Raw genomic sequence first — 15,240 nt, forward strand, 5'->3', positions numbered from 1 at the left:
TAGTATTTTGTAAGTTACAGATTTTGGAGAATTGATAATTACGCCTACCGCTGCTTTCGGACTCGTTGTCACTGTAATCTTCCGAGTCCGATTCACCCGGAATCGAAGAGGTGCGACCACCAGCCGATGTTGTCGACTGTTGATCGAACTCTGGCTCGGGTTCGAGGAATTCACCATTAGCTGGCATGGGGCCGGGATTGATGCCAAGCTCCAGGCATTTCTTGAAATGCGTCTTCGACTGCATATGCTTTGTGAGATTGCCCTTCGTTTTGAAGCTGTAATTGAAGAGGAATTAGTTACTTAACTCAACTAACTTTTAATATTCGTCATCAACATTTACCTGAAGTTGCAATGCTTGCATGTGTATGGCCGCACGTCGGTATGCGTGCGTATGTGTTTCTTCAGCATTGAGGGTTTCTTGCATCTAATGCCACACTCGGAGCATACATAGCGGCCGCGCCCACGTCCGCGTATGTAGGTGTAGTCCTCGTGTGACTCGTAGCCGCCGACTAGCATTTGACTGGCTGAGGAGTCCTTCTTGCTGCCGCCCTCTACGCTGCCGGTGCTGCCACTGCTGCTCGCGCTACTACCTGCGCTAGCCTTCTTCGACTGCTCGCTACCTTCCGAGGTGTTTGTGTTAAGTGAGATTTGCCTCAATTGATGATGCTGGTACTGGCCCTGGTTGTTTTCAAAGGGTGTCATTACGGTCTGCTGGGATACTACCAGTGAGTAGGGTAGCTTGTTCGTGCCGGCCATGGTGTTGGGAGAAGTCTTCTGACGTGAGTCGTATAGCGACATAACTACCTTTGGCTTGAAGCCCAGCGGATGCGGATTGTTTTCAGCGCAAACTTGCCACACGCTGTACATGGACAGCTTCTGTGCGCCCGCCACATATGACGGCTGAGGGCAGTTCACCGTGCAGTAGAACATCTTCGTGCTGCATTTGAGCCCCAGGTAGGTGTAGGCGTGTCCGTTCAGATAGAGTTGGACGCAAGATTTGGATGGGCGTGGTGTCTCCGGCGATATCAGCGGCAGTGTGTTTGCTGTTGGTGTGATGCCGTGGTGGCGTTTCGGTGTGAAAGTGCCTGGTTTGAGTGGCAGGCTTGTTGGCCGTAAGAACTTATTCTTCTTCGTTTGGGCGTCTGTGGGTTCCGAGACACCACTACTTGGAGTAGGTGCCGAAACGCTGGCGCTAATTTCGACATGTAATGGAGTGAGAGCCGAGTTACCAGGCGCGCGATTACCGCTGCTCTCTCCGTCTTTCGTCAAATGATCGAAGTTGAAGTAGCGCACTTCCGTTTCGGGCGGTGAACTTTTTGGTGCATTGATACTGCCGGCCTTACGTGGACTTACATTGTCGGCCATGCGCGTAAAGTTGAATGGTTTCTTCGGCACATCCAAGCTGTTGCTGGTGCTGCTTGGCTTTACTGATGAGCCCGCTGCGGAATTTTGATTCCAGTTGCGTGCAGTGCGCATGCTAGGTGGCGGTGGAGCACGTTCGAACTCACTGGGTACATTCTGCACGCCGCCAAATGGTGACAACGACTTGAGATTCTCGTGCGCTGGTAGCGTCAACGACTTGGGACTCATGTTGTTCGAAAGCAACATAGGGCTTTGAGTTTTCTTGCGGTTTGGGCTTAAGGAGCGTCCGCCACCCAGCATGGGTGTCGGCTGTGGCAACTGCAAATGTTGCGGTGGTGGCAGTTGTGGTGTTAGGCTGTGGGGACCTGGTATGCCTGGCACGTGGGGTACAATCTTTTCTCCACTACCTTGCATACTTTGCAAGGGCGGTAGTGTCAGCGGGTTGAACGCCGTAATTGGATTAATTGGGAATTGAAAATGCTGTGGTCCATTTGTAGGCAAACCGAGGCCCGAGAGTCCCAGCTTAGGTGCGAAAGCGGAGCTGTTGATAAAGGGCAATGCTGCGGAATTTTTGTTCTCCTTTTCCTTGGGCGGCTTGGGTGAAACCTCTTGGAAGCTGCCGCCCGACAGCAGTGGCGTGCGTATCATTTTGGGACTCTTGTCGACATCGCTGCATTCGGAGATCGGTATGATGCAGCCGCCGGACGAGGTGAAGCGACGCATCCGCTCTTCTTTTTTGTTTGTAAGGCTGAGGTCGGTGCTGCCAGCGGTGGAAAGCATCTGCATATCACCGCCACTGATGCTATTGATGTTCAAACGTTTGCTTGACGTAGCGCCCATAAGGCTGCCACTGCTGACTGGCGCGGAGGCAAGCACAAACGGATCGCCACCATCCAGCGTCAGTTTGGCGCGTTTTGCTGGTATCTGTCCATCGAACTGACGATCCTCGTGCATTTTTGTGATGATCACATCTTCGGACTTGCGTGACTCGCTGGTGTTACCAAAGTCAACCAGCGGTGTTTTGCCCAATAGCGGTCCCGGCGATGGCAATGGTGCGTCAATAAATCGCACAATATTCGGATCGGGCAATGAGAGGGTGGCAGGCGGTGCTGTTGGTGGCGTACTGCGGGGTGAGGCAACACAACTAGCGACACTGCTGCTGCTAGTGGAACTTGTCGGTGCCGTGGACGTTGCTGAGGTGGTGGTAGTTGTGGTGGCCTTAGAGCTACCTGCCTGCGAGGCGCTCAGCCGACTCAGAACCAATGAACTTGGCTTTGTGCGCAGCTGATACCAGGCCAATTTAGCTAGTGGTAGCGGATCGCGCGAACGGTACAGCGAATTCTTGAGCTCAGGTAGATTGAGTGTCATCGAATTGGAGCGGAAGTAGCGATACGATGGCGACGATACCGGGCTGATAGGCGCGCTTGAGGCACCCTGGCAGTATGTGCTATTGTGCAGCTGCAGGTCTTCTGCGGTGCGGAATGTGCTGGCACAAAGCGGACAGTTGTAGACAGCGTCTTCGCCCTCGCCAGTCGGCACGGCTAAGCCGCGTGCATTCAGCAACAAATTTTTGATTATCGAAACGTTTGTTGGCTGTTTGGCGTTGGGTGCGCCGCTTCCAGCAGTTGCCGGAGGCCCACCCATCACAGAACTGCTTGTAGAGCCATCATTGCTGGAATTGGAAATTTGGTTCTCGATTGACTGTCGCTTGCGTGGTGTGCTACTTGGCGTCGAAGATAAGCTGTTAGAAGGTACGCCGTCGGTTGGTTCTTCCAGGCGCGCCTTAGGTTTAGCTGACAAGTTTAAGGGCAGTGCATTGGTACTGGCGTTTGTGCTGCTCAGCGCGGTGCAATCTGGTGCTAATGCGCTTCTCTGTTGAATCGCGCTCATCATGTCCTTGTTGTGTGACGACAAGCCGGTGGTTTGTGCCATTGTGGGCGATGGCGTAGGACGCTGCGGCTCATGTGGCGGCAAAGTAGACGGCCCACTCGAACTTGGTTGGCGGTATGCTGCTGTTGACAAAGGCTGCTGCTGTGAATGCACTGCTGGCGACGCATGCGCAATTGTGCTGCCAACTTTTGTTGCGGTGGGCGCCGTTAAATGCTTGGAAATACCATTTGGTTGCATATGTTGCTGCTGTTGTTGTAGCTGAAGGTGCTGCTGGTGTTGCTCCTCAAGGCGCAGCTGTGCGAAGTGTTGCTGATGCTGCTGCTGCTGCGTTGGTGGCGGCATTTGTAACGCCTGCGTGCCAGCCATTAGCTGCTGCTGGAATTGTTGCTGGTAGTGCTGTTGCTGTTGTAGTTGTTGCTGCAGCTGTTGCTGTTGTTGTTTTTGTACAATCGCTTGCGCCAATCGCGCGTTGGTGGCGGCGCTTTCGCTGCCCACTGCGGCGGTTGTGCTGACAAGACTAACGCTGCCGCTGCCTGAATTGTTTGCCGTTGAGGCAGATGAGCCGCTGGTGCTGCTGTTGTTGTTATTGAAACTGCGCGAGCGATTAATACCCTTCGGGTATTTCTTCTGCAATAGCACCGCCTTGTTTTCCACGATCGCCTCATTCTGCGAGATCAGCTTGGAAATGTGCTCCTGAACCAGATCTGCAACCTTATTGGCGCCGCTGGCGGCGGCGTTCGAAATGTTGCTATGCAAAAGGCCAGAGCTAATGGAGGCAGTGGTATTGTTGGTGGCGCCACTGACGTTGCTGCCACCCATGACGGGCTGTTGACTGGCGGCAGTGTTGGCTAGGTACTGTAGCGGCGTTTGTGGTGCCGCCTGTAGGCCAAGGTGTGATGCTGCATTCGATGCTGAAACCGCGTGGTGAGCATTCCCGCTGGTAGCGCTAGTTGCGCGAGGATGCAAGGGCATTGTGGCAGTTGGCTTGAGTATGGTGGGTTGGTTGCTCGAAGGTGCCTGTGTCTGGGGCGGAAGCGGCGGTGGTGGTTGAGTTTGCAGATGCTGCAGTTGTTGTTGCTGCTGCTGCTGCTGGCTCAGTTTGTGTAAATGCTGCTGCAGTTCTTGCTCCAACCACTTGTACTGTTGCACTTGATAGTGTAGCTTCTGCCTGCTTTCCGGCATCATCATATGCAAAGCCTCGGGCGGGAAATCCATAGCGCCTGGGTAGATCATGCGCGGTGCTGCTAGATAGCCCATGTTGGCTGCTGCAACCGCGGCTGCATTAACCATGTCTGGGCGCTGAGCCGCGCTCTTGGGTGACATAGCCGCAGCTGCGTGATGTAACGGCATATTCGCGCCGAGCGACGCTGCCACGTATAGTGGCGTCTGTTGGTGGTGCTGCTGTTGTTGCTGATGCTGCATTTGTAGTTGCATTTGATGTGTGTTAATGTGATTATTCAGTTTCACTTGGGTACTCGGCGAAAGTGAAGGATGATGGGATACGTTTTGTGGCGCTGGCACTGGTGCCGTAGGCGGCACTTGCGGCAGCATAGCGGAATGCGCAGCTGGTAACATGCCCTGTGGTAATTGTTGTGCTGGTGGTGGTGGTGGCGGCTGAGGTTGCGACAGTGGTTGTAGTAGGCCAGGTGGTATGCCCGCGGCGACGGCAGCTGCTGCCGCCGCAGCTGCTTCCTTGGTTGTCGCATACAGCGCGGCGTTGTGAAACTTCGGTTTGTATGGTTTATGTTCGGCGCTGGAGCCAATCTGTTTAGGAAGCGCTGTGGTAACGGCGGGCGTAATTGTGGTTGCATTTGCATTAGGCGTTGACGGCGGTAGTGTACCAGCCGCGGGCGAACCAAGTGGCAACTGCTGCGGAGTTTGTTGTGTGGGCTGTTGTAGATAGGCGCTTTTTGCCGACGATATTGAAGATGGCGACGGTGTGGATGGCAGCGCCAAATGTGTCGGTTGCGCGGAAGCTGCTTGCTGCTGCTGCTGCTGCATGGCCAAAGCAAGCTGTTGTTGCTGCTGCAGTTGCGTTTGTTTTTGTTGCTGCTGCTGCAGCTGTTGCAACTGTTGCGGGCTGAAAGTATTTGCTGTGCCGGATGAGGGCGCTATCGCACTAGCTACAGCTGGCGAGGAGACGCTGCTCAAATCGTCAAGCGGCGAAGCGGTGCGGCTCACCTGTAAAAAATGAATATAATAAAGTTGTTGTTAATACTGTTTGTCATTCACACTTACCACATCCGAGCTGCTGTTACTCAACTCCGGATCACCCTCCTGATCGGAACCTCCAAAGATACCATCATCGGCGCCTATTGGCACCTCAATGCCGCGTTTGCGCGCGGCATGAGAGCGTGAACTGTAATGAAATCGCAAAGAAATAAGTAACTGCTTCGAACAGTTTTCAGCTGCGTAACTCACCGACAATGCTTGTAGTAATTGCTGTTCGTTTTGAATGCAATGCCACAGATGTCACACGGGTAGGGACGTTCGTTTGTATGCGCGCGTATGTGCTTCTGCAGCACTGACGGTTTGGTGCAGTTCAGATTGCAATAGGGACACACGTAGCGGCCCGAGTTGGCAGCAGCGGCGCCAACAGCATTGCTAGTGCTGCTGCCACTCTGCTGGCTTTCGAACATTTGTAACATAGTTTGCGGTAATTGTTCAGCTTCCAAATATTGCTGCGCTGAGTTCTGCGCCTGCTCGCCCACGCCGCTGTGATTCTCTAAACTCAACGGACTAGTGTTGTTATTGCTCTCGCTTTTGCCGCTGGTATTCGTTGCAATGGCGCCACTGTACTTGACGCTATTCGCACTGTTATTATTATTGTGGCTTGGCTGCGCAATCGCTTCTGCATGCGCATGACCATTCGTCAAGCCCGTGGCTGCAATGGCATTTTGCAGACTAACTGCTGCGCTGGTGCTCTGTGCGTGCGCGTGTGTTGCTACCGCGGGCGTTGGAGTTGTTGCTGGTGGCGGTGAAATTGAGCTGGTCGATGCCGACGAGGAGAGCGATGCGGTGCGCGTTTGTGGCGCCTCACTGCCCGCGTCACTACTTGCGCTGCTGCCCGCAGCATTGACGCTTTGGCTGTCGGCCACAAGACTATCCACGTCGGTTGTGCTGGCGAGGCGCTTGAATTTTTTATGCAAATATCGAGAGTTATTCCAGGTATTCGACTCCGCGATCGGCGTCGCCGTGGCCACAACAGTAGTCGTTGTATTTGCTGGCGTTACAGTCTGCGCTGGCTTATTATTCTCGGTGGCCTGCGCCACGTGGATATCACCATTGTTGCTGCTGATGCCACTGATCTCCTGCTGCTTTTCGCTTTTACGCGTCACTTCATTTTGACTTAATGTAAAATTATGCTTACTTATACTACTACTGTTACTATTATCACTGTGCTTCTGGTTGGTGTTGCTGCTGCTGCTGCTGCTTGCTGCTGCGTTGGTGGAAATGGCATCTGTTGTAGCACTATCGCTACGCGCTGCTGCTACTTCTGTATCTGATTTCGCAATAGTCTTTTGTTCTCTAGCTTCCTTGGTTCGCGCCGCTTTGCTGCCGCTGCTTTGTACTGGCGAGGCAGCATCGTTGCTGATCGCAAGCGGATCTTTGGCACTACCATCCGCTGCCTTGTTGCCGCCACCACTGCCGCTCTCTAGAGTAGCTGTGTAAGCGGCCACTGCAGCGGCACGTTGGGCAGCTGCCTTTGCCTGCTTGGCTGTTTGTTTCTGTACTTTGACGTTATCGCTCGCACTCGCTTGCGTTTCGCCTATTTGATTGCGATATGTGCCGCGTCGTTCTGTTGAACGATGGTGATTATTTTGCAATTTCGATGATTTATTGTAATGTTTTGCTGTAGTGGTGGTGGTTGTTGTGGCAGCTTCCATATTGCAATTGCTGAGATTTCGCTGTTGCGGTGCTGATTGCTGAGTTTGACGTGATTGCGTGGTGCCACCAGGATCATCTGTGGGTTGAAAAGAAGAGACAGAATAAATTAAAAAAAAAGTCGCGAAGTAAATAAACTCAGATAATTTTCCTAATTGCAAAATGAGGTATTTATTATTTTTCGACACTGCTTGAGCGGGAAGTGCGTCGGAGTAGCAGTTTGCAACAACGTATGCCGCAGCATCTTGAAATAACTGCGTACCTACATATATAGCGCGCTTATGCACTTCTCAAGCGGCTCTTGATGTTATTTGTTAAAGACAAAATTCGATTTAATCTTTTTACGGAGTCCCTGATGGACTTGACTTGGTTAGTTCCTCAGCTTAGAGAATACTTGCGTTATCCCTAGAGACATTGAAGCTGGAAGCTGGAAAAATATACCCCAATTTTTTATTTTGAAATCAAAAAATATTTAGAGGTCGCTCAAAGCGCTCATAGTCTTCCTTGTATTTTGTATGAAAAAAAACAACTTTTCGTAGGAATGGTATAGAATTCTTGAAAATCAATATTTTTCGATCGAAAAAATCTGTTCTCTTCTGGAAATTCCCAATAATGATAAACCATTATTTTTGTTTACCATTTTTTCATAGTAACTTTATTTTATAGGTCCGCCAAAACCCCCAGATAATGCGAGAAAATGCAATGGAAATGCTATAATTTTTTTTTTATTTCAAAATAAAAAATTGGGGTAGGTTTAATTTTTTTCCTAGGGGGTGAGAGCATTAAAATTCCGACTTCACTTATTTTGAACCGCCCTATTTGACCGCCCGTTTGACTAAATAAGACCACCAATACTAGAAGATTTCATTCCGGGGCTCTTGCAATAGGGTGCTACTGCTGTGACACTTAGGCTTATAAGATTAAAAAAAAAACGCTTGAAATTTAGTTACGTGCCAAAAAAATTGGAGGTTGGCAACAGTTGTAGCTACACCAAAGATGACCGATAAAGGTATTACATATTACATTTTGATTAAAACTTGTATTTCAACACATCTCGTACTTATGTATGAATGTATACATATTTATAAATTTGAATGCGAAAATACCCACGCGATTAGATTTCGTTTTCGCCGCAAAATAAAAATTGCCAACGATTAGCTTAACAAAAGGGTATTTGCAATAGATACAAATAATACAAATGTATATTATGTAGGTACATATGTCTATGTCAAAAGTAATAAACATTTGTGGATACATACATACATACATACATATTTACTTAGTAATTAGTAATAAAAATAAATCATACAGATAAATTATCTGACTTGCCAAATGGCTGTAGAAATGTTTATAAATTTATTCACAGACGATATGTAGGTACATATGTATACATATAAATTCGCGTGTTTTGAAATGTGTGTGTGTACGCGTGAATAATAGCGTGAAATGCTCACGTTTATTTACACACATACATACATATATATATTTTTTGTGTGGTATTTTTGGTTAACCAGCCACCCGGCCGGCCACCAGTCACTTTGTCTGTGGTTGACTTTTCCATTGAATTATGTGTAATTAACCTACAGCCACACTTACATGAAAATAAATATGACTAAGTTGGAATTATAATAACTGAATATGTAAAATACAATATTACGTCAATTGTAGGAGTATAATTTTGTTTTATTTGTATAGTATCTATATATGAATATGTATATTCAGTAGCAGCTTTTACATTTGTATTTTTTTTTAAATAAATTTTTTCATCAGCAATTTACGTAGAAGAATTGATTATTTGTTTATTTGTGCTGCTGAAGTGGGATATGTATGTACATATGTATGTATATATTCGCATGTTGCCATGTAAAAGTGATTATTGCTTTCGATTTGACACCACTATGTATTCGTTGAAATTAATCACAAATAGAAACTTTTTGGTATACTAAAGAAATCCTAAGGCTTTTAGATTTCCATTCGAAAATTCTACTTAATAATGACGCTTGAGGATTTGAGTGCTGAAGTACATAAATCTAGCCTAGTGCTATGGTTATGGTCGGGATATTTATTTATTTTTTTATTTATTATTTTTTTTTATGCATTAACATTAACCGATTTACATATATAATTTCTATAATTGTTTTAAAGGAAAGGTGTTACCTCAAAGGTAAGGTGGTTCCATACCAATTTAATTTAGATCCGATCATTGGATCGTGAAGAAATTAATTAATTAATCTTAAATTTTTATATGGGAATTGAAGTCGGTTTGGTTTTTTACTTAAAAAATAACTTTAAATAGAGTGTTGAGTATTTTAAAATATATTCAGCAGTGCTGAATGCAGTTACTCTGGTTCTAAAAGCCTTTTTTAGTTTGTAATATATTTTTTGTGATGATTAGTCTTCATTTAGTTTAGTTTTTTTTTTAATTAAAACTGTCAAGTCTGCGTAAACATTGTAACTTAAGTAACTTAAATTAAATTCAGCGCTGCTGAATATAGTTTTTTCATTCTACCAGATGATTTAGGAATATTGAGCATAGCTGAATATAATATTTTTTTCAATTATAACCATCTACCACACCAACAGTACCACGTAGGCATTATACTGCAATCAAATAAATATGTATACAATTTGTGTACAAAATTTCTCATATTCAGCTGAGCTGAATACAGTTTTTCGCTTTTCAGCTCGCAATAATTGTAAAAAAAAACTGCACATAAACTGCGCATTGTTATAAAATCCAATAAGTATAAAATTTGTGTACCAACTTATTATATTCAGCTGAGCTGAATAATGTCAGCTATTCAGCGCACATTGATAATTGGACTTAATCTAATTTCGCGGCCAAAGTACAAGGCGGGCGTGTGTGAAATATTCCATACTTTCACTAGGAGACACCATTGTCCATTGTGACAACAAAGTGCTGAATTGTATTTGCAGCCAAATAAATGAGCGGAAATTCCGCTGATAACATTTTCACAAGTACATTTTTGCTCTTTCTATAACATATGTAATTATAATTTAATTTTATTCACATTTCTTCTTTTTCGGCATTGAATATGCCATTTGCTATGCATTGGTAAACATTCTTCATTAATTACCTCGTATGATCATAAAATTGTATACCTCTGACGTATTTCCCTTAAACAATGATAACAGTAAAAGTGCGCAATTGTATGCTATGATTTGCAGTCAATAAAAAATTATATTGCCTACTACACCAATCAGTTGAACTTCAGAATAAAAACCGAAAGCGTCAATTAAAATTCACCAAATGGATGTGTGTGTATTTGTTAGACATTGTTACAAGCAAACGATGAGAACTATTGAGTAATATTTAACGGGCGTAAAATAATTTTAACTGCCATTTACCGCATTTACTTTGGTTTCGAGCAAAACCACCCCGGTAAGTTGTCAATCACGCCTTGGTTTCGAGGAATTTCCTTGAAAAAAAAAAAAACAGTTTTAGCTTTATTCATGAGCCCACCAATATTGCACTGGCATGATTTCGTATGCAGTTTGGAGCGACTCGGTGTTCTTTTGGAGTTTGAGGGTGCGAGAGTTTATAGATTTGCACTTAGATATATTTATAGGGGTTTCAAGTAGCATTTCAAAATAGCAGTAAGTCTCACTTAAGGGCCCATAAATAAGTCGCATACGTACATATGTATGTATGTATGTATGTCCAGTTGCAAGTCACTTGAAACTAATAGCACAGCTGTATCACTAAATTTACTTAGCAAAAAAAAAAAAAACAAAAGAAAAGATTTATTACTTATTTATAATAAAAGTTTATAACCGAATATTAATTGAGGCAATACTCGAGTGGGACTCCAGATGAACAATAGGTATCAAAGCAAATATATAAAAAGACATACATACTATGCATGTATGAGCTTATATGTACGTCCATAAAGATAGGGTAGTAAAAAAAAATAAAATTAAATTAAACATTGGCACTTAAGACAGTCAGCGCTTTAATTGCTGTGCTGATAACGCTTCCACTGACGTCAAATGAAGTCAAGTGATTGAAGAATGAGAAAACAAAGAAAAAATAAGCATAACCGTTGATTAGGATAGGTAATTTGAAATTAAAAAATATACAACAGTAAAGCAAATAAAAGTAAACAAGATGTAGCAGAAATGTATTCAGCCCATCTGAATTACTGTTGTTGTATAGTTTTAGCGATGTAATGTGAATTAGGCACGTCGAAAATTATATTCAGCTGTGCTGAATACACTTTAACGATAAGCTTTAGCTGTTTTGGTAAAGCAAAGGTTATTGTTTGTTGTAATTCAGCGCGTATTTTTCAAAAGAGAAGTATAAAATGAGTATAATTACATAAATTCAGCTGAGCTGCATAAAATTGTCAGCAATTCAGCGCACATTTAATGCTGCCAAACTATACAAATTTTAATTCTATCTACAAATGCATGGTACTCAGCTAAGCTGAAGGGATTATTCCGCTATTCAGCGCAATTTTTAGTTGAAAAATTACTTTCACTCAAATATAATAATTTACTACACTTAGTAATGCAGCTGAATTATACTAACAAGAAGCGCTGATGATATACAAAATACGTATGTATTTTTTGTTATAATTTACAACACTTGTATTCAGTTATTCTTCGTTACAATTCACTAAAAAATTAAAATTATTCTTCGTTTAAAAACTTGCTCCAGCTGAAAATTTTCTACCAAATATATATTGTGTAATTCAGCTCAGCTTTTAAAGTAAGAGCGTTGTGAAATGAAGTTGAATAATAAAGTTTTTCAGTTGTTCATTGCTCTTGAGGTTGATAAAATAAATAAATATTGCACTAACAATAACACTATTAACCAAATGTCACACCAATTATTCACCACTACCAACCACTAATGCACAAATACAGTAGCTATAGTTACCCCACTGACTCACAGAACCATCAAGAGACTGAGAGACTCTGATAGGCTGACGGACTAAGTAGTAGTCATCGTATGATGCGGCTTTATACAATTTTGCGTAAGCTAACTACTAGACGTGGTTGATTTTGAAAATAAGAGAGCACTATCATTAATAACATATATATGTAGCTTGATTTTGCTAGTTTTGTTGGTGTGATTAATTGCACATGGCAGTACTGATAAAGAATTATAGCAAGTAAAACTATAAAGTAATACAAATATGTATTCACTTTGGCCCGATTAGAGCGGATATCCTCCCTTATCTTCGCACGACTGCTCTCGTAGTTACTGCTAATGCACTCACTTAATCATTTGTACATTCACTCACTGGCTCACTGCCTCACCCACTCATTCACTTATTCACCACAAACTCACGCCATAAATGCCAGCATTACTAACCATTACAACATTCGTGCTTTATCATTCACAGCAGCCTTGCTATTATTAGACGCGCGTTGCGGCTGATAGTGACTTTTTGCTAAAATAATTAAAATGCTTTTAATCTTTTCACAAGTTTGCACAGTGTCCAAGTGAAAATTTTTGTGTGCTGCGCTACGCACGCTTATCGCGAATCCATTTAATTGTTTCTTTTATTTTTATTTTTATGGTTTCGCTTCACCCCACTTTGCTCTAATTTGTTTAGCCAAACGACTGTGTTTGTACATGCTTTGTTTCAAGTTTTTGTTTTTTTCGAATTCACATCGTAAATATTTGCACAAACACTCATACATACATACACTCATGCTGCACACATGCATGCCTGCTTGCTGGCCTACTGTACTCCCTTCTGGCGACAGGACGAATAATGGCGGCGGCGGCGGCGGCAACAAGTGTGCAAATTGCTAAACAAACATAAGCGAGCAACGTAGAGAGTGTGTTGAAGAGAGAGTGAGTGTGTGAGTGTGAGTTATTGCCTGCTACTCAGCTGGGCGTTTTTCTTGCCCTCTCTCCCTCGCTATTCCACCAAAACAACCGAGTTGCCCGTGCGTATACGTAATGCAGATTAGTGTTATTAATGACACGCCGGCTGTCATATTTGTTTTGCTTTGCAATATTTTCTTTTTCTTTTTTTTCGTACTTGCATATCTACAATGTAGATTCTACATTCATACATACATATGTAAGTACATATTTACTTGTTGGCAAGTCAGTGGATAGGTTTTTTTGCCGAAAAGAATGAAAGTTGTGATAGCAAAATATACAAAAGCAAATAAAATATTAGCTCAGCCAGGTGAAGTGGATTTTTTTGTTGCCACTATCGATTGGCGCATACATATATACATATGAGTCACTTGAAAATATATCCAAAATTATTAAAAGCCGATAAAGTCAAATAAATGCACTGATATTTATGATTGTGTTGCGTTCAAGTGTACGCAAAAAAAAACCACAGAATCATTCTTAAAAAATAAACAAGCGGCATTTGATGTTATCTATAAAATTTTCCATCAAAACATTTATCGCTATATGTATGTATTTGATTTAATGCCATAAATTCTATTTCGCATTTGTGTTTTATTTTTATTTTTAATTTTTGCGATAACTTATTTTTAAAGTTCACTCACATTTGTTATGCTCGTTTGCTTTGCTATTCGAACTCACTTGATCGGCATGTTTATCATTCGAGACCGCAGTTTGTGGCTAGCGATAACGAGTTGAACCACTTGAAGCGCTAAACAAAAGTAATAAAATGCTGGCAAATAAATAGTCTATATTTGGTGCGGTTTTTTGGAGATTCCAGATAAGAATGGAACTGTTTTTAGATGATTTGCGGCGTAGATATTTAGACATTGCTTTTTTATGTCAGAAAATGGTGAAATAATTATCAAAAAGGGAATGGAGTCTATGATAAAGCAATCCACTCGAAAGTCTGAATATGCCTGGTTGAAAGTCTCGTTTGGCATTAAGAGCTTTCACTTTTCTAAATTCTGCTGCGTGAGCTTACTGTGGTAATTGTTGCGAAACAAAGCTCGTTGTGCTGATATAGATGTTTCTTGCACTTTGCAGCAGATGCGGGATTTGAGAATGTGCCTCTTTCCCTCTCTTTTCCTGTGTATGTATTTTGCTTATTTTTTCAATGTGTCGATGAACTTCGCTCCTTAAAGGCCTCCGAATAGGGAATTTTCAAAAAAAGGGTGACGTGCATAGGATAAAAGCCCTTCTGCGCATTAGTGCTGCAGAAAAAAAAACCTTAGGTAAAAGAGCTTTCGTTCCCACAAGCTTTTGAAGCTTTCACTTTTTTAATTTACAGCTTTATTTGCGGTAACATTTGAATGTCAAGAGAGAAGTTTTGAAATATTGTATTCCACTGTAGAGCCGTGATGTACTCCATTTTGCCTGGCGCGGAGCTTTTTAAGCTTTTTATACATTTTGTGTGAACGTACATAGGATAAAAGCTCTTTCTGCCTATTACTGCTGCAGAAAACCCTTCTATACAAGAGCTTTCACCTTAACAGCTTTTTAAGCTTTCACTTTTATTAATTTACGGTTTAGTTCATGGACTATTAAATGCCAAAAAACTAGTATTTTCGATATTTGTGCAGAAAAAGAGAAAACATTCAATTCAAACTAAGCGTTCACTTTCCTGATATTGGAGCTTTCACCCTACTTCGCACATGCCAAAAAATTAATAATTTGGCGGCACAATCGTACTTAAGTGTTCCTTTTCATAAACTAGCTGAAGTTTAAATCGCCAGCTGTTGTTGTTAACTAACTGTGAAAAATTCGTGCACTTGACATGATAATAAAAAAAAACAAAATAAAATATAGATACTAAGCTCTATCAAGTGCAGATAAGCCGCCTAAATGAGCACTTAAGCGCTTATTGTGCGCTTTTTATAACATAAATATTTCCATCGCTGCCTAGAACCAGAGACCTCCTCATCTTTGCACCGTAAATATGGCATTGTTTTCATATTCGTTTATTTTCCTATCTCAGTTGTTAACAGCGATAAATATTAGTATTCAGTAAATGTTTTATGTATTTAGCGTTGAATGACTTTTGACTATTCACACCCAGTTTTAGCAACAACCATATTCAATAAGCACACTATGCTGTCAAGTGGATTGACTACTTTGTAGGTACTTAAATGCAATATAAAGTGGCTAGATATGTGCATAAATGTTTATGATGGCAATTAAATAAGCGACAAGATTTTTTA

The 15,240-nt window shown here is 42.8% G+C and overlaps 2 protein-coding genes across 10 annotated transcripts in view; one reads left to right on the forward strand and one right to left on the reverse strand.

The window, feature by feature from the left end:
* The window catches only part of LOC118743278 (proteasome subunit alpha type-6), a 70,077-nt gene that overhangs the window by 31,700 nt on the left and 23,137 nt on the right, over positions 1–15,240 (forward strand). The window lies entirely within an intron of this gene.
* Positions 1–15,240, reverse strand: part of LOC118743267 (mucin-19) — a 207,705-nt gene that overhangs the window by 4,383 nt on the left and 188,082 nt on the right. For all 6 annotated transcript variants that reach the window (XM_036475840.1, XM_036475839.1, XM_036475842.1 and 3 more), the window contains 4 exons: positions 5,674–7,216; positions 5,491–5,611; positions 341–5,433; positions 49–275 (listed from right to left, as the gene is read on the reverse strand). In XM_036475840.1, the coding sequence (XP_036331733.1) occupies positions 49–275; positions 341–5,433; positions 5,491–5,611; positions 5,674–7,216 (6,984 nt within the window). The remainder of the gene's footprint in view (positions 1–48; positions 276–340; positions 5,434–5,490; positions 5,612–5,673; positions 7,217–15,240) is intronic.

The sequence above is a fragment of the Rhagoletis pomonella genome, unplaced genomic scaffold (genome assembly GCF_013731165.1).
Source record: "Rhagoletis pomonella isolate Grant_MI unplaced genomic scaffold, Rhpom_1.0 Rhpom_scaffold_00007, whole genome shotgun sequence".
Taxonomy (NCBI): Eukaryota; Metazoa; Arthropoda; class Insecta; order Diptera; family Tephritidae; genus Rhagoletis; species Rhagoletis pomonella.